General features: G+C 36.5%; 1 protein-coding gene across 2 annotated transcripts in view; it reads left to right on the plus strand.

Moving 5' to 3' along the window:
• The first annotated feature begins 230 nt into the window (after nt 1-230).
• Nucleotides 231-24,291, plus strand: part of LOC149557124 (presequence protease 1, chloroplastic/mitochondrial-like) — a 133,985-nt gene continuing 109,924 nt past the window's right edge. Inside the window, exons 1-2 of one of the 2 annotated variants that reach the window (XM_089831845.1) lie at nt 231-894; nt 22,868-23,042. In XM_089831845.1, the coding sequence (XP_089687971.1) occupies nt 606-894; nt 22,868-23,042 (464 nt within the window). In that variant the 5' untranslated portion in view covers nt 231-605. The remainder of the gene's footprint in view (nt 895-22,867; nt 23,043-24,291) is intronic. The other variant, XM_089831846.1, reaches the window with a different exon arrangement.

Here is a 24,291-nt window from a genome sequence, read left to right on the forward strand (position 1 = left end):
AGTTTAAAATTTTATACTTCTAGATTAACGTAAATATTTGACAAATGACAAAAAAATTACTAAACATTCTTCAATCAATTTCTATCTTTTCCACCTGCTTGCTACAAAGTAGAAACTCCTATTTTAACAGAAAACATCCCAAATAATCTTACCCACTACCTTCAAATCTTTAATTTTATTAAAATAAAATTTAAAAACACTTTAAAGCTATGAAAAAAGCTAAAAAAGCTAAAGAAATTGTATACACAAAATATACACAAAATTATGATGAGAAGGAAAAACAACGAAGAGAGAGCATAATTATAGCCCTCTTCAAGAGAATCAAACTATACCTGTTCGTTCTGTGGAAGTTTTGGCTCCCTATTGAATTTTACTATTTCAACTTTGCCTTCCTCCCCAAGAATCAGGTTAACGCTAAACAGCTCCGGATCCTTCAATAGCCCCTTCGAAGTAACTCAACTTTATACCCGTGATGAGGTTTTCAAGGTTTAGTTAGGGGACCTGATGTGGCTGAATGAATGACCTTAAAGGGTATAATCTAATCTCTTTTGTTTTTAGAAGATATTAAGACGTTCAGAGTATCCTGAGGAGGAGTTGAAGGCGCCATGGAGAGCATGACTCTTCTGAGGTCGTTTACATTATCAGTATCTGTTTCGGGCAGGGCATTTGCTCGTAACAGAAGATTATTCTCCAATAAAACTGGTAGATTTCTATCTGGGCAGAAGAGTCAGAAACAATTGGTTTGTGATACTAGAAAGGTGGTATCATACAACCAATTTGGTCTATTAGCAGGAGGAAGAGTAGGAAGAAAGATGATTCTTTCTTCTTCAAAGAGGGCATTTTCTTTTTCAACACGAGCTGCTGTCGTCACTCCACCACAATCCCCTCCTTCCGGTAACATCTCTTATTCCTACGTCTAACCAGACTCAACTGGAAATATATAAGTTTAGTACAGCTATTTTAACTATTAACTGGTAATTAGTTTCTGGTTTTATTCACCTTTGGCCAGAATCCGAGTTCATGTCATTGACGAATTTTTATTCAAATGTAACTAGCAAACTATCAACCAGGTTTCTCTGGTACCTGCAGAGAAGGTTTGGAAGCATTTTCTTTGAGATAGTAACTGAACTTGTATCGTGCAACCTTCATCACAATTATAATCTGGTTTATGTGCTATTTACTAATCTGCTTGTTTATCTAATTTACTATAGCTTCACGATTCAATCACTCATTTCCGTTGACAATGGACATTGAATGCAGGGCATTAGTTTAGATGGTGAGAGACAAGTTAACGAGTTTAATGAATAAAAATCATAGTGTATTGGTGCTGCAGTAGCAGAGCGGGAAATAGAATAAGAAATGTTTTATGTTTTCAATAAACGTCCTACATGTGGTGGCATACCTAGAGTAGCAGTTCGATGAGCTCTCCAGATATAGCCACTTAGGACCGGGTGTAGATTCTTTAAATTAGAATAGTTTTAATGATTGTCAGATTCCAATAATAGGTAGTAGGCAGTTTCGGATTCTTATCCTTTTCTTGGATAGAAGACGGGAAAAAAAAAAAAAAACATGTGGCCTACTGCATGATTGTCAGATTCCAATAATAGGTAGTAGGTGGTTTTCGGATTCTTATCCTTTTCTTGGATAGAAGACGAAAAAAAAAAAAACGTTTCTCATCCTTTTATTAGAAAAGGAGAGTCAGTTTTAAATAGCCGGTTGGAGATGGAAGAGATTTATCGAATTTGGGTAGGAGAAAAAAAAAAAAGTTTCAGTTTTTGCATTGCTCCTCTCTCATCTTGTAAATCGATATCTAAAAGAGAGTAGTCGAAGGGGAAGAACTTTGGAATGATTTTAATTTATGCAAGTTTTGATGCTGTCTCCTGTTTTATATCTTGTCATTATGGAATCATCAAATTTTGGAGAGAAGGGAATGAAAGTTTCTTTCATGCAAATTTCGTCTCTGGTGCAAGTATCTATCTGAGTTCAAAACGGATTTTCTTGCCATTCATTGGAAAAAAAATAAGATCGAATAGGAAGCGGCAGTTTTTTTTTTATATGGTATTGTGTGATCCAAAAGAAAAGAAGACGGAAGGTTTTGATTTTTGAAGACTCTCGGTTTTTTCGAATTGCTGTTCCCGATCTGGTGGCGGCCATTGTTGCAAGAAGCCTCTATCATCATCATCGTCATTTGTTCCTTCTGCCGCTGCAGTGAACACGGTCACATGGCTCGTAATTGCACCAGCGGCTAGATGATATGCGTATGAACGAATGGAGGATATGTTTTGGTGTTTGCGGGTGCTAGTTGTTTTCATCTTCCAATTCCCCCGCAGGCACAGCTTTTTGCAAGAATTTCGAGCACCCGAGGGATGTGTCCTTTGAGAAAGGGGACGCGTCTGTTCCAAGTCAAGGTCGTGGGTACGTGGTAGAGTATGATCCATTGCAAGGTCCTAAATTGATCGAGATCCAACCTTCTACTTTGGTATGGTGAGATGAGACAGTCGACTTGATATTTGGGTTTGATCTTGTAGCAATTTTTATTCATGCAATCAAATGATTAGAAAGGATATAGATAATCGACTATTGAGTTTGGCAGCAATTCGATCTTGGTCTCTCTCTTGACAAAGTGCAAAATACATTTTTCTTTGAACTTCGATCTTAACAAGTGATTAAGGAGGACATTCCGGGTTAAAGATCTTGGCGTGCGGGTGAAGGTAAACTATGGAGGTAATTGGTTCTCTTAATAGATCTCGGTTTATTGTATAAAGAATAAGTGCAGATCCTGTCTAGTCCAATCTTAAGTTTGGGTGCGAGTTCGATCCTGAAGGTTGTGGATGCCCCTTGAAGTAACTCAGTTGAGTGGTTATTCCTCCTGAGCTTTCCAAGGTGTGGCTCTGCATCAATTGGCAGGAAAGTGGATTTAAAAAACAAAACAAAACAACGAATTGAATTAAATCAGTTGATTTTAATGATGTCTAGGAGATCAAGACAATCTATGGACCACAAACAAAAGATACGATCTGATATAGCATCAGAGTGCGGAAGTAGTGAATGTGAATAATGGCTCCAATTTGCCAAGCTGTAGATTCTTTCTGGAGCCTTTCTATTAGTACCCCTTAGAAACTCCTTGTTTCTGATTCTCAAATCTTCATAAATGGAAGACATATAGTCACTTCTCAGAATGGGCCGATGTCACTATAGGTGAATAGTCCATGACAAAGTGCTTTTCTGTTTCAGCCTCCTCCGAATTGCAAAATAAGAATGTTAGCTCATACTCGTACTCAATTTGAATTACGCCATCAGTGCCATGTGTTCATTGTTAAAAACTGTATGACATGGATGCAAAACATTGCAAGCGGTAGACACATAAGACAGATGTATACCTGAGCAAATTGTGCCAATCAGTGTCACTCTCAATGTATTCTCATTCATATGGCATTGCTTGAACGGAGAATGACGTAATTTTGAAAACATTGAGAGTTTTGGCAGACCATTACACCCCTGAATTACTCTAGTGCATTGCCTGTCAGTACTACCCTCGATATTTTAGCAGCCATATGGAGCTCCTTATGTAACGGACTACATGGCTTTTTAAATATTGCAACTACTGTTTGTCAGTCAATGTCAATATCAAGTGTATGTGGGTCTGAGATAGTTTAAGTCCAATCAAATTGCATTATAAAGCTGATTGGGAGGAAACATCAGAGATACTGCCGACTTTAAAAGATCCATATGTATATCAAAAGAAATGACTATTAGTGATAAGAACCATATTAATCAAGGTCAAATATGTGTGTATAGACACCTCTCCTAATGCTGTTCCATCCAAATAGCAGTATACTAATCGATGGCATAGCTTTGAATTTACTGCAGAGTGGTGCCTATTGGTTGATATCAGAACTGAGATTATGCTGATTTTAGATGGTTAAAATGTATTCTGAAACTGATTGGGAGGAACTACGAGAGCAAGTCCTGATTTCAAGGAATCTAGAGATATGTGCTAGGGAAAAAATGAAGGAACAAAAGTTATTCAATACGATAAGAATAATTATAGTGATAAATTTGATTTTTGAGCTGGTTGAGCCAAGTGCAAATTTGCATACAAAGTCCACCTTGTGGAATCCTACATGGAGATTTCTTTTCCCATTTAGCCCATATATATATTTTAAAATTCTCTCAGCTTTTTGACCTTGAGACCAAGCTTAGGAGTACCCAACATTTCAAATATGCATATCTTGTGGTAGTTGTACAATATTGATGGTTTTAAAAATGAAGGAATTGGTTACTGTTGTCACAAAAGTTTGTACCCTTGCCTAAAGTTTTTACCTAAAGGCAATCTTGTGAAACATGGAAACAATCTCTAAGTTGTGGGACTTGAACAATGAGATTGAATCTCTAGAGAAGGTCGGCTTCTTTACTATCAGGGTTCACCTAACTACTCTTGAGAGGAAAAGGGAGAAGGAGATGCATGAAAATCAAACTACCTAATCTAATCTAAAGGGGGTGATACACCAAAATAGTTTGTTCAGTCTTGTCTCTGCCTAACAATGCACTATTCACCAATATAATCTCAAAATACACCGATTCGACCTTTGCCTTAGTTCAACAATCACATGTAGATCAGGAACCATATGAGGTGCTATAAGGAAGGAACTTCACTCTATATCATTTAAGGCCAAATAGATACAGTCATGCAGATTGAAGAATGGAAACAATACACTAACAAAGGCAAGAAGGTTTTGCACTTATATTAATGGGAGAATGAGGTACAACAGAGAAATATATTCATTCATAGGCAAAAGGAAATTACAGTAGCAGAGCATATGATACAACTGCTATAGAATCAGAGAAAAAACCGACCCTTGGAAGGGTTACAAAACTTGCTTTTATAGTTCAAGCATAACTGAGAAAACTTCTACACTAAGACAAAGCTCAACTACTACCATTAAAGTCGTAGAGAACAATCACTGCAAGTCTGGGGAAGATTTGATCAAGGGACACATCTAGATGTAGGAAATCATATCTTTCATACCAATCCGAGCCTTGAGAAGACAAAAACGACGGCCATAACTGCCCTGACTGGGTATATGGATAACCAAGCGATAGAGGGGATGAAACTGCATTTACCAGGCATGGGGAACACTAGAGAGTGGTTGCAGATGATCAAAATGATCGATTTGCTATCAAAGAGCTGCTTCTCTTTGTTCTCAACTCGCCAAGTCAGATAATTCAGCAAGTTAACTGAAGTCAATCCTCAAACCTTGCCACGTGGACCAATGTCCCTGAAATATTTCACTACCTCGTCCAACCATTCTATCTTCTTGTTGACCGTTGACTGCCCTGCATTTGCGGCTTCGCGACTTATTTTCTTCATTAGCTGTTTGACCCTATGAAGCTGCGACCACCCTTCATGTTTTACGTCTATCGCTGCTTCGCAGCACTTTTATCATTTTTGACCCTTAATTGTTGCGACCTTGCGACAATATGAAATTGATTATTCACACCATCGCCATGGTTTGGGCTTAACCACTTACTAACCGCAGAATGATGTGAAAGTTGTTGCATTTCCTTTGTCGCCCCTTTGCAACTGAAACTGAAACTATCATCAAATGTTTGCGACCCTTCGATTGATGTGAACGTGACTGCATGTGTTGCCTTAAATCCTGTCTGCAGCTTGAACACCTGCGACTGTGTGAAGACAAGCCATTAACCATGATCGCTCGGTCGCGACTTAAGACTTTAACTCTGATGCTAACCCCGTGAACGAGTGAACAAAGCATTCGCACCATCGCTGCCTTGACCACGGTTTGCCTGACTCCATGCGACAGTGCGAACAAAGGGGATCGCCACTTCGCAGCTCCGACCCAGGGTTAAACTTAATCTTCTGCGATGATGCGCTGAATTGAGTTTGAGTGTGGCTTGTTGACTTTCGCAACATCGCAACTTAAACTTTGAAGCATTTCTATGGAATGTATTGATTGAGATGAGCAACCTTCATTTGATGAAGTATTCTTTATCCTTGCGACGATGCGAACAAGAGGCATATGCAGGGGCCCACTAAGACAGGTGTCAACTCATTGCATGCTCGCAACTCAAACCTTGAGTTCAGCATCTAACCCTGCGACCATGTGTACAAGAGCAATTCACGGCCTCACAGCCTGAACTCTGGTTAGTCCTTAACCTCCTGTGACTGTGCGAAAAAGGGAGGAAGATCGCAATGTCACCACTTAAATTGTTAACCTAGATGTTAACTTGCGAATGTGTGAACACAGGCTTTCGCATCCTCGCAACCACAACTAGGAGTTGACCTTAACTCCTTGCGATCTTGCGAAAAACATGAATCTGAAATACTGTGGTTTGATCGCAACCTCGCAAGCTTTATATTCTTAAGCCTTTAGCCACCTGCAAAGTTGTGTTGATTGTGGAGATAATTGTTTTGCATGCTCGCAACCATCCTAACGGTTAAGTGCTAATTACCTGCGACCAAGTGATGAAGAACAATCGCAAGGTCGCAACTTGAAATCTTCATAAGGATATAGCATGCAAATATGAAAAGATTTAAGACTTAGTAATACAAGAGAAAAGTCAAGGATTTTTGTCGTATTCCTATTAGGCTTGTGTGGCAATAAATGAATAGTCCAAAGGACGTGATCAAGGCTACCACCCTGGTTTTCATGAGATCAGCAATGTTTGGAAAACAAGGGGGGGGGGGCAAAATGGTCTACAGTTACCTTAGAATCAAGAGTACCCAAGCAGGGGGTTCAAAGACTTGAATGCTATTTTCCATGGCATTTCTAGGACAGATGGCCTTTTTCAAGGTGATGTCAATTTAAGAAGATGGAAAATAAAAAAATATAGGAAATTTCAGATATATTCAAAATCAAATGATAAGGCATTCTCCGTATTTGTTATATAGCCATACTATGAAACATTTGATTTGAATTGAGAATTCAAATGAGTTGATGTACACATTGAAAAAAAATTCAATCTGATCAATTTTGTTTTCATCACCAATGTGCATATACAACAAAATGAAAAGGCCAAAAGGCAAAAACTACAAAATGATAAAATGTAGACAACTATATATAACCCTCCCCACGTATTTTTTTTAATTTATTGAAAATGCTGGTGCTGCCCGGACTTGAAGTGAAGATCTTTAGGGTGTTAGACTAATGTGATAACCAACTATATGATGGCACCTATCTTTCTCTTTCTTAGTTGCATTCATAAATATTCAGTCACATCCACTTTCCTTGTTCTTGTATTTACCCATATATAAATCTTCTTGTGGAACCTTCACTTTCTGCCCAGGAGAAAAGAATTCGGCTGTTATTTTCTTTCGTTGGTTTTTCTTTTCTTACAGTAATTTAGGGCTGTTCTTCTCCATGGTTGTGAGAGAAGAGCTACAGAGCTGTGGGTAGGAGGCTAAAGAGGTCCTTTTTAAATAGGTTTTTTGAATGTTGTTGGGGTAATTATGACATGGACCTGTGATTTTTGAAAAGAACTAGTATGTAGCTGGCACATTTGATAGTGCTGAGGAGACTGCAATGGCTTATGTCATCCAATAATGCGGCTAGGGTCCTATGCGATGCCAAGGTAGAGACTAGTTTCACTGGCCAAACAAGGAATGGTGTTTGTAATATTAACCAAAGTGACAATGACCTAAGTGTCACCTCCCTTAGCTTTTTAATTTTTAAGCAAACGGGTGCTTTTTAAAAAAAAGTTTGTTTTTCCTCTTGGGTTGGATGGTTGGATGTTCATGGAAATTACCTGTAATATTGAGTGCTATAACTTGCTTATACAAACTTTACAAATTATAGATGATAGAACAGTATGACTAAAATTAGAATTATGCAATTGCTGGATTTTTTTATTATTGCAGACAATTATTTATTTGAAAAGATGGATGCTGCAAGTTCATGAATAACCCTTAAATGTAGAACTCCAAAATAGAACAAAACTACTGTAATTTTAGATTGTCTTTGATCACAAAAGAAACATACACAAATAGGCCATCTGACCATAGCGAAAGTAACAAAAACAACTCCCATATATAACCAAAAGCATTGTTTAAAAAATAAAATAATATTAGTACTCAACTCTTATCTAATGTTACACCTAACATTAGCAGCTTTGGCAAATATTCAAATTGCCTTAAACTGGACACATAAAAGTAAACAACTTAGGAGGAAAAGATCACTTGAAAATTTGCAATAAATTTGATTTTTCTAATGTGTTCTGCCTAGAAACATCGAGGGACTAAAAATATATCACTCTTTCTGAGAAAGATGTTCGCTATCAATCTCGACTGCTCTTTCAATATATTAAACCGCTTTTCTGTAGGGGAGTTATCGAATGTTTGCAATCTTCTCATTTGAAGGAACATACTAAAGAATTATTACTTCCTTCTGAACTATGTCTTTGAGAAAACGATAAAAAATATCTATTTTCTTGGTTTGATAGTGATACAAAGGATTCTCAGATAGCTTAACGCGACTTTGATTGTTGTCATAAAGTAGTGCAGACCTTCAACTTCCAATCAATGAGTTTTGCTATCAACTTACAAAGCTTGATAGCCTCACAACTAGCAAATGAATGTTATATTACATTACTTCATTTGAACGTAATGCTAGATCTGCTTGTTTCCTGCTGAAATAGGATATCATTCTTGAGCCCAAGATAAAACAAATTCTTGAAATACTCTTCCTATCCCAAATGCCACTTGCCCAATCCAAATCTACAAAGTCATGCAACTTTAGTGTTTTGTCTCTAACACACTTCATTCCATAATGAACTGTGCCCTATGGGTATTGGAGCATATATTTTGCAGTGGTCTAGAAAACTTGTCTTGGCTCAACAATATATTGACTTAATGTATCTACCGCAGAACAAATATTAGGCGTACTTTTTACCAACTAATTTTGAGAACCTAACAGCTGCTTGTACACAAATGGATCTACCAAATGAGATTCAAAATCTGTAGTTAATTTTGGATTTGAAATCATTAGACTACAAACGAACTTGCAATCCACCAAAAATCTGGTTAAGTTTTTACTTTGTACATTCCTTTACTTAGGAAGGCTTCTCTTGTACCTTACCACACTTAAAAAACCAAAGAAGTAATGTAGGTCAATATTTTTCAAGTTAAATTTGGATGTCAGCTTCCTCTTGCATCATACTATGAGCTTTGCATTACTTCCTATAAGAATAAGATCGTTTACATAATAGATCAGATATATCAACTAAATAATAAAGTTTAGAATTTGCAATAGTTTTAGCAAATCCCAAAAGTATTAAGTGCTCATCAATAATCAGAGTACCAAGCATGGAATGCTTGTCTCAGCCAATACAAGATCTTTCTCAGCCAGCATACAGTGGTATCCTCCCCATGCATCTGAAGTCATCCGGGCTGATTATATAGATTTTTTCGTGTGTGTTGCCATTCAAAAGGGTTTTTTTAATAACCATTTGATATAAAGGCAAACCAAAATGAGAAGCGAGAGACATACTAATTTATACACAAGTATACCTGGCAACTTGAGAAAACTTCTCTTTGACATCTCCCATTTTTTGAGATAAAACACATGCAACAAATTTGGCCTTGAATTTCTATATTCTCCCATATTTTACATGCTTCACTTGATACAACCACTTTCAATCAATCACAGACTTCCCATGAGGTCTTGTTACAGTCTCTGTGTCATTCTAAATAATGAAGTTGTACTTTTCTGCCAAAGCATTTCACCATTCCGCTCTAATTTTGCCTTTTTAAAAATAGGAAGGTTCGACATCAATGATGGATGACATTAGACCAACATAACTTGAGAACTTCTTAGGTGGATTGCTCACTTTAAAAAGAGTAATTATTGCTCCTGCTTGATCCTGTGGCTTTTGCAAAGTTTAGGTAAACCAGCTAGGCTTCTTGTCCTTTTTAGATAAGGCAGTTTTATCTTCAGCCTTACTAGAACTTGGCTGATTGGAAAGAGGGACTGCTGTATTTTCCTGATCAGAACTTGGATGTGATGTCCTCTATTTTGACTTAGTCTATTTTTCCCTAGAATCCCCAAATAAGGTATATATAAGAATGTAGATTATCAACTTTATATGTTGAATTAGGACCTACAATGAGGCTAGTCATCATTATGAAGGATGAACAGGCACATAATTTCAGAATGTTAAAAGTAGAATTCTCATCATAGTGTACATGTAGGATTCCTTAAGATCTTCCCCAATAACTCTTAGTCTGCAATATGAAGTACCATGGGAGATCATCTAATACACTTCAAGCCTACCCATCAAGCCTAGGAGCACAAAATGATGCTTGGGGTTACTCTACTCAAATGGACCCTTGTGCTACTTGCATTCTTTGTAAATACAATATCTCCCCTGTATGATGGAACTGCATATTGGATGTGGGAGTTAAAGAAATCCTCATCATAATTTTAAATGCTTACTTTATTATTGAATATGCATATATTAGAAGCAATAGAATATCTGCATATATTCATGCTCCTTATCAAATGAAAGACATATAACAAATTAGCCAAATCATCATGTGATGCATTATATTTAATACCACAAAATCTAACCAATATATAGACTGCTGTTTTCTATACGAGTTCTAAGTTCTGTAATCTTTTATCTGATCAAATGCTTACTGTTACTTCTTTCATGCCCTTTACATGGTTAGTGTTTGAAATTTTGAATTATTAATATAGATTGATTGAATTGATGGAAGAATTGATTGCTGCTCTGTTTGCTTGATTCCCAATTGATGTTTGATGGATAATTGAATGATTTCCTCTGATTTGATGATTTGATATATTAGAGAATTGTTATTAAATAAATGGGAATTCATAGAGTGACAAGTGATGATTGAGTGCATGCTGATTTGATGTATTAGCAAGTGATGATAGACAAGTCCCTAGAATACTTGGAATGATTTCTCCTTTAGTGTTGGTTTTAAGAGTCACCACTTTTCATGAGAATTGAGTCACCACTTTTCAGTGTTGCCTTTGAGAATAATATATCATTCCCCAAATTGATCTCCTTTGGTTCCTCCTCAAATAAAACCCTCTCCCTTTATATCTTCCTGTGTAAGGTAGAAGTCACACCTCATCATCTCCTTGGAAAGAGTCACAACCTTCAATAATCACAACCCTTTGAAAGAGTTACAACCCTTCATAAATTTTGCCTTTCGAAGGAGTTAGTTGTTTTCTTCTCTATTACTTCTTTTTTAATTCACACCTCCCTTTTCTCTTCCTTCCTCTCCTTACAAATGAAGTTCTCTTCTCACCTTTGTATGTCATGTTTGAGAGTCACAACTTTTCATGTCATTCCTTTTGACTATCCATTAAACTTTAATAATTTTTTTAGTTATGTTATTTTTAATTTTATTCCTTTATTTATAATTTAAATTCCATTTCTGTTCTTTTATATTTATATTTTATTATTATTGTTTAAACTTCATTATTAAATCCTATTTCAAATTAGGTACATAACATTGGAACAACATGCTATTTATTGTCTTTAACTTCCATGGGAGGCTTTTCAGCCTTGATGGACCAACCACCCTCATCAGACTTAATATCTCAGCTAGCTTTATTTTTGTGATCCAACACATATATTGTAAGCCTTGGAAGATTCATTGTATGCCGTAAGCTTCCTTCAAGTTGAAGAGTTCAAACTTGGTCCTTTGTTTGTTTGTCGCATAAATGCAAACAAAATATCTGAACACCCAAAAGTGAGAATCATCAGATTTGTCTTACATGAAGACTTGTTTTGGAGTCATTTCCTTCAAAACCTAATGAGAAAACTGGTTTAATATGTATATATTGTTACAAGATAGGGTTACCGGTGCACCAAAAGATCGACCTATCAATGTCCAATATAACCACTAGACTTTAAGAGGGACATATGCTTCCTCTTTGCATACACATTCTACTGAGAACTTGTAATGGCCGCCATTATCAACTTCATTTAATCCTTTCATCTTTACAAAAAATCAAAGTCCTTGGAGATATACTCACTTCCATTGTCAGATTGCAACACCGTAATTCTTCTACTTGTTTGATTTATAACAAGAGCTTTGGATTCTAGAAATTTCCAAAGACCTTATTCTTGGTCTTCATGAAATAGATTAAGGTTATCAGGTCGGTTTTCGTACTGATTTTCAGACCATGGACCATATTTTGACTCTTCGGTCTATCATTGAGGAGGCTCAACATTGCTCAGTGAAAGTCTACTATTGCTTTGAGGACTTTCGCAAAGTTTTGATTCTATCCCTCAAACAACCCTTTTCTAGAGACTCAGGGACAACGGGATTTCAGAGACTCTTTTGCTTGCTATCATAATGTTATACGAGTGTGTGGTGTGTAGGTTCAAGACTTTGCGGGTTTTTCAGATCCCTCTAGAGTACCATTGGGGTGAAGCAGGGGTGTCCTCTCTCACCTACTCTCTTGGATATCTATATTAATGAGCTCTAGACTTTCCTTCAAGATTTCTCACTTCCTAGTGAAGCTTTCTACTTACTCTGGGTTCTGATTTCCATTTCTCTCTTTGCTGACGATGTGGTCCTCTTGGCTTCTTCCTTGGAGCCACTTCATCGACTTCTTGATGGTTTGGCTTTCTTTTGTGACTTGAGGCAGTTAGTCGTGAACTTGGGTAAGACTTGGGTGATGGTCTTCAACTGCTTGAATACCTCACATCTCCATTTCTGCTTTTAGGGCAATGAGATTGATATCACCTCCTCCACCACTTACTTGGGGGTGAAGTTCTCTGGACCCCGTTTTAGCTTGAGGCTTGCTATACAACCCCAAGTTAACAAAAGGCTTGGTTCCTTGACCGTGCTCAAGAGACAATGCTTTTGACATCAGTTCCAAGATACCACGACCAAGATGGCCCTCTTGGATTCCTTGGTCAGACTGACTGTCCTCTATGACATTGTCATTTGAGGCCCCTCTCTCTAGACTCTGACTGGGCTTTGGTTGAGAGAGTCTAGACCCCCCTACAACGCATTATCAGATGTCACCAGTCCACTTCGTACAACATCATCTTGACCGAGTTTGGTGCTCACCCCTTGAGACTCGGGACTATCTTTGATTTGGTTTGGTTTCTCCATCGGCTTTAGGGCTTCACTGACTCCTCTGAGGGTCACCACAAATAGTCTCACTTGGCTTATTACTCTTTGGAGGCGATTGCGGGGTCTGACCCAGCTCGGTGTTGGTTTATCCAAGCCTTTTCTTTTCTTGGTTTGATTGGGATTGCAATTGATTGCCTCCTTCTCTTGTAGTTCTCCATAGATACCCTTGTTCACCTCTTCCTGTCTCAATAGGAGTTGTCTGAGAAAATCCAGACCGACATATACTAACAATATATCATCATGATGTGGAGTAACCCTTTGTGGGGTCGCAGCCCAAGGATGGTCTTCTACACTGAGCATTTTGTGAGTATCCAGGATGAGATCATTGTTTGTCCTCAGTACCTCACCCGTCGTTGGACTCATGTCCTTTGCATGTGGGTTCCTTTAGGGTGGGTTCCCATTAGCTACGCATATAGACCGACCATCAAATTGATAGAAGGGACAAGATTGCCCCCTTTGCTCTCTTAGGAGTTGGAGTCGAAGACCCATTTTATTGTTCATTGCCCCATCTACTATGAGATTAGGGGGAGTTTCTACTGTTTGTTTAGAGGGTGTATGAGCTTGTCCTCTTTCTTTAGTTACACTGATCAATGATGTCTTACTCTTTACCTTTAGGATGCCATGTGGCTTCTCGATCACACAATTGAGCTTCAGTTACCACCAAGATAGAGACAGAGTTGAGACCATCTCATCACCTCCCTCTCTCCTTGGCCTCTTGCCCGAGGGTGAAGAGGTCTCTTGGCCATTCTTTAGAGCACACCAGATCTGTGAGACCTCACAGAGGGTACACTTAGTAGCATCATCCTCTTTCCAGCGGCTCTCACCTTGGGCCTCACCCTTCCGTTCTGGAGTACTTCTTGCCTATGAGCAGATGTAAGGTTTTCTTGTTCTTGCTTTTTTGCTTTCTTGTTTTGTCTTTCAGCGAACAACAGTTGGTGTTTGTGCTGTTGGCTGCAACCTTGTTGTATGCCTTTCACTCCCTTAGACCTGTTTGTGGTCTCTTGTTGGACATTAATAATTTTATCTTATCTGTCTTATTTATCTTGAAAATCATCAATGAATTAAACACGGTAAATATTTTCATTCGTTAAAGCTGCCGAGAAAGGTCCACAAACATTTGGATGGATTAGATGTCAAGTTCCTTTTGATTTGTGCTCATTGCTAGTAAAAGCAATCTTGATGTGATCACCAAGTGCATATGCCTTATATTCAACACGCTTCTCTACCGTGATGTTAGGTAATCCCTGACCATATTGTTTAAAAGAGGTATATCTCCATGGTGGAAGTGGCTAGATATCTTGTGGTAAATCTTACACAATTTGTCATTGTTATGTATTAAGGATCCTTGCTTTGTTGGGTCAACAACTAGTCTGTAAAAGACCTTCTCCATAAACAGTTTTGTTCAATACTTAACCAAGATCTTAGCTGCAATTGCCGATGATAACTTGCTGATCATCAACTCAGTCACACAATTCAAATGTGTTATAAGTGAATTAGAAAATAAATCTTTGTTAATAGTTGGACATAGAGGACATCACAAATGTCAAATATCATTAGAAGACATATAGAAAAAAATATTTTCGATTAGTAATAGGATTGGCATCGTCATACCGAATGCCATGTGTATTTTCTACTACCCATGTAGCATGCTATGCTAGGAATGGTGTTAGTGTATAAGCATAAACTATATGATGAAGGTAGTTTCAACCCTAGACATAGGCTTAACCAAGTGAAGCTTTTGCACTCTTTACAAACTACTTTCAGTGTTGTTGCCACTCGCCTCTCTCCTTCTTAGGACATTGAAAAAACTAGTGGCCACATTTTGGCACTTAAAACACTTGATATAGCTTAGATATTTCATCCCTTGGTGAGTAAGTCACCGAAAAACTTGTAGGTTTTTTTTGCCATTTGTCGGGTTTTTTTTCTTTCAAAAAACATAGTGCATCCCTAACCAAACAAAACAAACCATTGCTTATGTTTTGCTTCATTTTCTTTATTACACAACTAATTGGTAAAATATTAGATGGTCATTTAGTTTACAAAGAGATGATGTTTTCATAATGAAACATTTGTAAGAATATTTTAATATGTACAAAATTTACAATATTGACCAATAAATAAGAATAGAAAGATACAAAAATATTATTCTAATACCCTCCCTTAATGGTCAATCTATCTACTACACTAAGGAGCCCCCTAAACTTAACAAACTTATTTGGAAGGACTTGATGAGAATATTTGCAATTTGGTCCACTATAGGATCATATTGCAAATCTATGGATCCATCCTTAACCGGCTAGCAAATGAAGTGATATTGAAGGTCAATATGCTTGGTTCAATCATGGAAGAATGAATTTTCGGCAAGTTGAAGCGCCCCTTGATTATCACAGAAGAAAGGTGAAGGACCTGCTTGAGACATATGGATGTCAGAAAGGGTCCTTTGAAGTCAAATTGCCTCATAAGTTGCTTTGACCGGTCCTCGATATTCAACTTCCAATGAGGAAAGAGATATGACCTGCTACTTCTTATTGGTCTAAGTGATAACACTTGTGCCCAAATTGAAGACATAACTAGAAGTGGACTTTTCTTGTCATCAAAAGACTCTCCCCATTTTAATTCTATTCAACCAATGAGTCTGGGATCTTCAGTTCATTCATAAAGGATACCGAAGTTTGAAGTGCCCTTGACAGAGCATAGGATGCACTTTGTTGCAGCCCAATGATCTGAGTAGGGGTTGTCATGAAAGTGGGATATGTAACTCACTGCAAAAGTGAGATCAGGTCTAGTGGTGGCGCAATAGATTAAATTGCTCACTAGTTGCTTGAATGTGGATTTATTCTTAGTTGGAGAACTAGATTAGGACAACAATTTCAAATTGAACTCCATTGGTGTAGATGTAGGTTTGTAGTCCTACACTTTGAACTTGTCTAGCAGTGCTCATGCATACTTAGATTGAGAGATGAAGATGCCACAAGACTATTGTCAAACCTCAATATTGAGGCAATAGTAGAGAACCTTAGTTCAGTCATGTTAAAAGATTGACATCAATTCTGTTTGATTCCCCAAGTCAAAGATTTTTGACTGCTAGTGAATATCAAATCATCAACATATATAACGAGAAGGATGATTTCACTGCCAGTAGTCTTGACATATTGATTTGAGTAAGAACCTATAGAAACCCTATCTATGAGGTTTTTGCCAATCACATGTACCATGCATAACGAGCCTATTTTAGGCCATAGGGTGCTTTCACCAGTTTGAGTACTTGATGATCTTTTTTGACAACCTTAAAACTAGGAGGCTATGTTGGTTCCCAAAACCACAGATTGGAAATCTAAGAGCTTTGCCACTTCTCCAATAGGATCACTGAATCAGTTTTGGCCAACAAATGGGAATAACCTTCCGATTTAATTCCCTTGCACTTTAGGCTTCGTTAAACTATATACCTTTACCTTAAACCCGGATTACTTGGTTTAAAGCTTTTCTATAGCAGATTTAAACTTTATGAGTTCTTAAGTTGGCAAATTCTTTAAGCTTGATCAAAATGAAAGTTATATGAATGCTTTTAGATATTTACTTGTGAAATGAATATTTGTTTGAATGAAAGAAATAATGTTTATAGGTTATGAATATGGCAGAATATTGAACTTCAAGATCTCAAACATCAACCAGTTTCACAAAATAAATTGCAAACCAGTCCCTTGTCCGACCTTGGGTAAATAGAGTCAAATTTCTTTAGATCCTTATATACAACCTTGAGAGACAATTGTAGTTTCTGTTGTTGAATTTCTATCTCCCCTCAAGTAGAATATTCATCATAGATGGCATTGTAGAATATGAGGTCAGAAGTGTTTGACCAACTGGTGGCACTGATATCAACGCAGAAGAAGAGTAACACAAAATAATCCATTTGTGGAACAAGATGGAGGTGAAAAATAAGCACTAATTTCAAAATTCAACAACAAATATCTAGTCAAAAATTTCAAGAGTTGCAAAAAATTTGGAGAGACCCAAAAATGCTCTCAAAAAATCCAACAAGTACTTGCAATCAAATTTAGAATATGACAAAAAAGTCTGAGGGCTTTGAAGAAGCCCTAGTTGGCTCTCTAAATACTGAGAAAGAAATGGTGGAAAATCGAAGCCCTAGCCATAGAAGAAATACTAAGGGTTCATAGAAACCCTAAGGGCCAGAAATAAACCTTTTTACCAAATATGACCACCGATAGTGGTCGAAAATGGCTGACAAATGCAATCAAGAGTTTGTAGGATCCTGTAATGAGCATAGCTGGGTCAGCGAATAGAGAAAGGGAGGCCTAAATTTGTTCTAGAGACTGCAAAAAGGTCATTGAAGCAAAATAAAGGCCACAAACGGATATAGTTTCCCCCAAAGACACTATTGATGCAACAATTAGCCATCAGAAGGGTTGCCTATGGTTGTAAGAGGAGGAAGCGCTAGTGATAGGCATGGCAACTTGTTACGGAAGCGATAAAAGATGTTTCCGAAAATAAGACACCTATCATCCTATGAATTAGACAAAATAATCAAACCATAAATGCACGAAAATGGCGTCTTGAGCAAAAAATGACCATGGGTTTTGGGTATTTTAGCTAATAAAATAGAGATACCAGCGTAAACAGTCCCAAAATCATGAAAAAGAGTCACGAACTGATGAAAAAAATCACAAAAATCTGCAAGTAAACCTTGATCGCATAAGGAAGCTTCACGATTTGCAGATTTAATAAAAACTTTTTAATGCCAAAGAATTTCGAAAAATTTAGAACTAATAACTTCATGGAGAAATTATAAATGTTTCGAAGAAAATTAATTTAGCTCAATTACCATATTACACAGGTAACTGGTAAAATATTGGATAAATGAATGAATGAGCAAGACACTCATTCATAGTTTATTAAGACAATGTTTCTATTATTAAACAATCGTTATTATTCAAAACATTCTAATAACAAAAGAATATAAAGAATATAAGAAACATTCTAATATTTACAAGATTTACAATATTGACCATTAAAATAATAATAATAAACAAGATATTCAGAGATATTATTCCAATACTATAAGACATGCTTTTGCTCAAAGACACATGGGTAGGTCTAACTTATGGATAGTAGATTTGGCTCTCTTTTGATGGACCTATTCATCCTCTTTGCAATCCCTTGTTGCAGAGGGTTATATGGTATGGCTATCTCCTTGATTCTTGCTTCCCTTCAAAAATTCTCAAATTCCTTGGAGGTATACTACTTGTCTTTTACTCTTGATCGAGCACTGGTCTTTTACTCTTGATTCATAATCCATATGCTGGCAACTGTTTCATTTCTTTCCATTGATGAATTAATATATTCATTTGTTGTGTTCATTCTTTATTTAAAACATTATCACATTTATTTATTAAGTCATAATTTTTAAGTTTGAAGTTTTCTATAATTCTTGCCGTTAGAAAAAATTTCATCGTATTTGTGTTCTAACCAATCTGCTTTAAGCATTTTGGATTTAAGGTTGTTTTCCAGGATCAGGTACACCCGCCTTGGTTTTGCAGAGCCAGAAGCACAGGGGATTTGGATTGCATCGATCAATCCAGTCAAGTTGGCCTTAACCGGTTGGATATCCTAGCATCGAGCAGGCAAGGCTCGTAGCATTTCAATCTGCGGTTTTGGGAACCAACAATAGGAAGGGTCTTGCCATTACTCCATCCTACCTTGCTGACGACCTCCAGGTTCAGACTTAGGCAAGGATGCCAAAATGTAGAATGGTGATTATCACACGTCATAGAGAGTACTAGAACATAGATTCAATAATACCAAATGAAACATTCATTGGACATACCAGCATACTAAGATGGCAAGGAAATATTATTACTTTTATTTTATCCAAAAACATGAGTACATCATCCATATTCAAGAATGCTTATAACATAGTCGGTTGGGAAAACTAACAGACGCATCCCTTCACTTCCTAACTACTCAACCCCACAAAGCTTAACCAATTAAGCTAATTACAAGATTATGTACTACAACTATTATCTCTATTCTATGCTTCACTTAACCCAAATAATAAAAAATAGGATGATCACATGTAAAGAAACTGGAGCTTGTCTAACATCTGTTTGGAGCTCAAATATTCTTAATTTGAATCTTGATATGGAAGAGTTTGACAAGTTAACAATTGTCATGATTCTCATTTGCTAGAAGGGTATATGTAAGTCATATTTCTTGCACCACCAAGGAAGACATCAAATTTTTACGTGAGATCCCCCTTAAACAAGTGCTTCACAAGGGGATTGTTTTTACCATTTACCTTTTATATTGTTCATTTAGCTGTACAACCCTGATTTGGATTAAACATACAACCTCAAATATGGAGGACACCCACCTTCACCATTAAGGTACTCAAGCATACCTCTCTTTGAGTTTGAACAGGAATACTAACAACTTTCTCATCTATACTGTAACTGCTATCATTGATCAACGTCTTTTCTTTCAAGGGAAGTTAGACCCTTGTTATGGTTCTTGTAAGGATGCAATTCCCAACATGTTTTGACTGTATGGCCATCAACATCCTACAGCTTACAGTGTTTCCCGATCTTTCTTTTTAAAAATACGAGTTGCATTATGTTTAGCTTTCCATTGATGTTTACCGATTGGCTTGGAGCCACCTTGCTGTTCTTGTCCAAATGTAGATAATAGGTTTTGGAAAATGCTTCATTAGATCCTTAGTCATTTGGCTGATAACATGGGCTTCCTTTAGTATGTATAGTCTGCTTCACCAGGTTGTCATATTTTTGCACATCTTTTCTGATTTGAACAGCTTTCTTTTGAGATTCATTGGTGTAATCCTGCACACTCTGGTCATGTCATTACCTGAAATATTACCAATTAATAGTTTCCTCATAATAACAAATATGATAAATTGATGCTTGATCAACCTACCAAATTCATCCTATTTCGATATTTGTTTTATTTTTCTAACAACCAATGAATGGGCACAACTTTCAAACCCAGTTAATGTATGATTAGCCAATTCAAATCTTGAATACCTCAAGTTGGGCAAACTGCAGTTATAAGTAACTCAATGCAATGTTTCAATTTTAGCTCACCATGGTTGGTGTTTCAGATTAGCTGATCAATGGCTTTGGTAGGCTTAGTCAGTTGATTAGAAAGTCTTAGTTGACAGAGCCGGAGGCCAATTCTCATTCAGAGTGCATAAGTGTTCAGGATTGCTCTTTGCTTGGATTAGGTTGGTATAAGTGTCTAGTTCAGGGAAGTTAGGATTCGATCTTTAGTCGGGTGCCTGAACAGGTTGGTGACAGTGTTGAGATTTGGTATTGTTGATGGAGCAGTCATTCAGAACTTACTTTTTATAGTAAGTAAATGTTGAGCTGTTACCCTTGGCAGAGGTGATGTTACTTCTCTTCAGTGGTACTGGGATCAGGATCATGCCTCTGCATTTTCTGTTTGGCTGAATTGAGGGACTGACTATTTATAGTAAGTCAATTTGTAGCTAGTTGCTAAATTTGGCAGGGCACTTGGGAGTCTGGCTGAGGCATTGAGTATCTTGATTTTGAGTTGATCATCTGGAGGAATAAATAAGCTTATTATTTGATTTATCATTATTAATTTACACCTAATTAATAATTAAGTTACACCTAGTTAATAATTAAGTTAGAGCTTATTATCAAATAATGCCTAGTGCATTAAATGTTTATTTAATAAAGTTTGATTTTGGTGCCCAAGTTATGGAGGAAAATACATCAAAAGCAATTCCAACAAAAGCTAAGGATTTTATAATTCATGAGAAGTGTATTGAAGAAGCCATGATCAATTTCTTCTTGTGAATTATAAAAGGCCAATAGAGGAGAAAATCTAACCATTTTATGCATTTTTGCTTATTGAATTTTGTGAAGAGAAGTGGTGACAAGGGTTTCAGAACTTTTGGCTGGGAGAATTGTGAATTCTTCAGAGTTTGACAAGCATTTGAGGTGTTGAAAGACACTGATATTTGCTAATTGAGGGACTCGTGCAAATTTATCATTTGTGCCAAATTGTTCAGAGAATTTCAATCGATATGGCATTGAATTACAATCAGTTCCAGAGGTTACAAGGACAATAAATGAAGTGGATCTCAGCCCATGCTAGCAGCAATTGAGAACATTTAAGGCACCCAAAGGATTTTCAGCAACCATGTAAGGCACCGAAGGGGGTGACATTCGAGCTGAAAGAGGCACATTTTGGGGTTCGTGTTATGTTGATTCTTCATACTTTGAAGTTTGATGCCAAGGATTCCATATAGCTTTCAGATTTCACCTGTGATCCATAAGAGCCAATAATTACAAGCTACAATTTAATCCCGCGTTTTTAATTTACAAATAAGTCTATTCCTCAAGGCATTAGTTCTTTATTGTATATTAATCTTTTCCTAAATTGAATAAAGAGGATTTCCTGTGAGTGGTATGATGAAACGCCTTTGAATAATTTGGTGCATTTTTAGAATGATATGTCTTCCAAGTGTTTGTCTTAATGTCTCTTCTATATATGTAGGAAGTTAAGAGACATTAATCTGATTGAGCTTACGAGTGTTTGACAAAATGCTTATGAATGAGTACAAGACATTGCAGAACAACGGATACCTATCAATTGTCAGAAGTGGGTCAGTGAGAACCTGCAGGGGTTCTTACACTCAATGCCTTTTGTAATTGTGCTGACTAATTCAACTTTGTTTACTGCAGTATCCAGACTTCATACCACATAAAAAGCTGAATCTTTTTTTCTTCAAGGTATTTCATGAGCCTTTCAGTTGCCGCCTTTAACAGTTTACTTTTTGCAATCCCAAAATCATTCTAGAGAATTTGAGTCTGAGTACTAGTATTTCACAGAGTAGTACACTTTAGACATAATTTTCTCTTGTTAAGAAGAGTTTATTTTCTCTCTCAATGCAATGTTGGCCTATTTACTCTTTTCCGCTTCTTTGGAAACTTCTGATTGAAATGGAAGTTTATTTGAGTTAGTTGGCAATGTAAAGCCATATGATTTCTGCCCAAACTCTTGTTCAAAACCCACAACAATATGCATAGTGCCAAAGGGATACCTTTTGTAGTTGACAATTTCAGTTGTTATCTATCAAGCTAGAGATTCAAATTTTCAGTGAAGTATGGTAAGTTTTTTCAGTATCTTGCTTTTAGGAAAGATAGGTTCTTGTTTTTGATCATTGAAGATACATTGTATCAAGACTTGCAGTCATGGTTTGGTGTAGGATGGGATAATTGTTGTATGCATTCTTTGACAGAAGTAGTAAAATTCATGTACACTAGTGTCTTACTTTGACATATCTGCCATTTATCACATTTTATTTGCAGTGACTTAGTTTAGTTTTAGTGTGTTTGGACTAGCTAATAGTGCTTTACTGCAATAAATGTTGTTTTGAGTCCCATGCAACATTTTCTGTGGGAATTATATGATATAAATATATGTTTCTCGGAAAGATACATCTAATACTTACATTTTGTGTTTCAAGCCAGAAACTCATTTAGTCAAAAAACTATTGTAGGTTTTATTTTTTAATAAAGAACTTAGGTTGGTTTATCTGTCAAAAAATATAAGACATCTATATTCTGCTGAAGGTGTATTCAGTTTCGTTGTTAGAATAAACCCTAGTAACTATTTTTCATATCATAGTGAGGATTGTTGATGATAAATCTTGTACTGCGAAATTGGCAGAAGCTAGTCCAGATGTTGTAAGGGACCTTGGATTTGAAAAGGTGGAAGAACAATTTCTAAATGAATACAAGTCAACTGCCATTTTGTATCGGCATAAGAAAACTGGTGCGGAAGTGATGTCTGTATCAAATGATGATGAGAACAAGGTTTTTGGGATTGTGATTCGAACTCCACCGTAAGTTTTTTCTGTTGTTTTCCTTTAATCTCTATATAATTTGTAGTGAAAAAAATAACTTGGTATTAGTTCTTTGCCATGAAACAAATAATTGCATTACTTGTGTTTTTATTTATTTATGCTGTTTTATTACCAAATAAGATGGACATGAATGGAAGTTCATTATCTCCATTTTTGGTTATAAAGCAAAAAAAATTCGAAACAATAAATGGTATTGCTTTTGTGCTTGAAATGCGATTAGTATTAATGGTGGTTTGTAAGTTATATATTCTTTACATATGGTGTTCCATTCAACATTTTACTACAGGTTTCTTTTGTCATGTCAACTGGTGTGGTTTATTGTGCTGTTGCTTCTCATTATTTAAGATTTTGTCCATCACAAATTATGATAGGATATTTGCTACCCAAGTTTTTAATATGATAACTTATTCAAATTTCAAGAGCCGTAATGGCCTTACCAAATTTTAATTTATATTTGCCACTTTCTGATCAACACAGTTCCATGAAGGCAAGGTGAGAGAGAATATACTGACTAAATATTACAATATAGCAATTTTTGATCACCAAGATCCTATGAGGGATAGGTGAGAGCATAAGGTGGATGAATAATGTTTTTTGTCTACACTCAAATAAACAACAGAGCTTGAAACCTGCAACAATAGATTGCATGAACAACACAAATATGCTGGAGCTGAATATTTATATTCAAATATGCTGGAATATCATCAATTAGACAACATATAAATATGAATCAAAATTTCTTTTACATTATGTCGCTGCTCGAAATATAAATACTTGCTGAGAAATAAAACAAAATCTTTCAGCACAAATATAACCTCTGAATGAGATTGCCTCAGGAAACTGAAGGGGTGTCATCTTCGATCTTAAATTCAAGATTTTTCTGTCTTTGAATTGATTGTTGAATTCAATGATCAAACTGCGATAGATTTAATACAAAGCATCAGCAACGCTCATATTCCAATGTCCTGTTCCCTCTCAAAGATAGCAATTCAAATATTAATGTGATTCTTTCCTCAAAATAGCCTCCACTTTTGTTAAATACTATCTTGTAACTCCTCATTAGTGAGCTGTCATATAATTTATTTTCAAGAAGTTGTTAAGTGTGCTAGACTTTATAACACCTCTTTCTAGGAGTTCGTCCCCCTTATAAATTATTATTTTATTTCTTGCAATTTGCTTCTATTTCTCCAAACCATGGCCCCTTTATTAAAATATTTTTTATGTCCTT

Source organism: Cupressus sempervirens, chromosome 5 (assembly GCF_028749045.1).
Source record: "Cupressus sempervirens isolate cs-2001-9-10 chromosome 5, ASM2874904v1, whole genome shotgun sequence".
Lineage (NCBI taxonomy): Eukaryota > Viridiplantae > Streptophyta > Pinopsida > Cupressales > Cupressaceae > Cupressus > Cupressus sempervirens.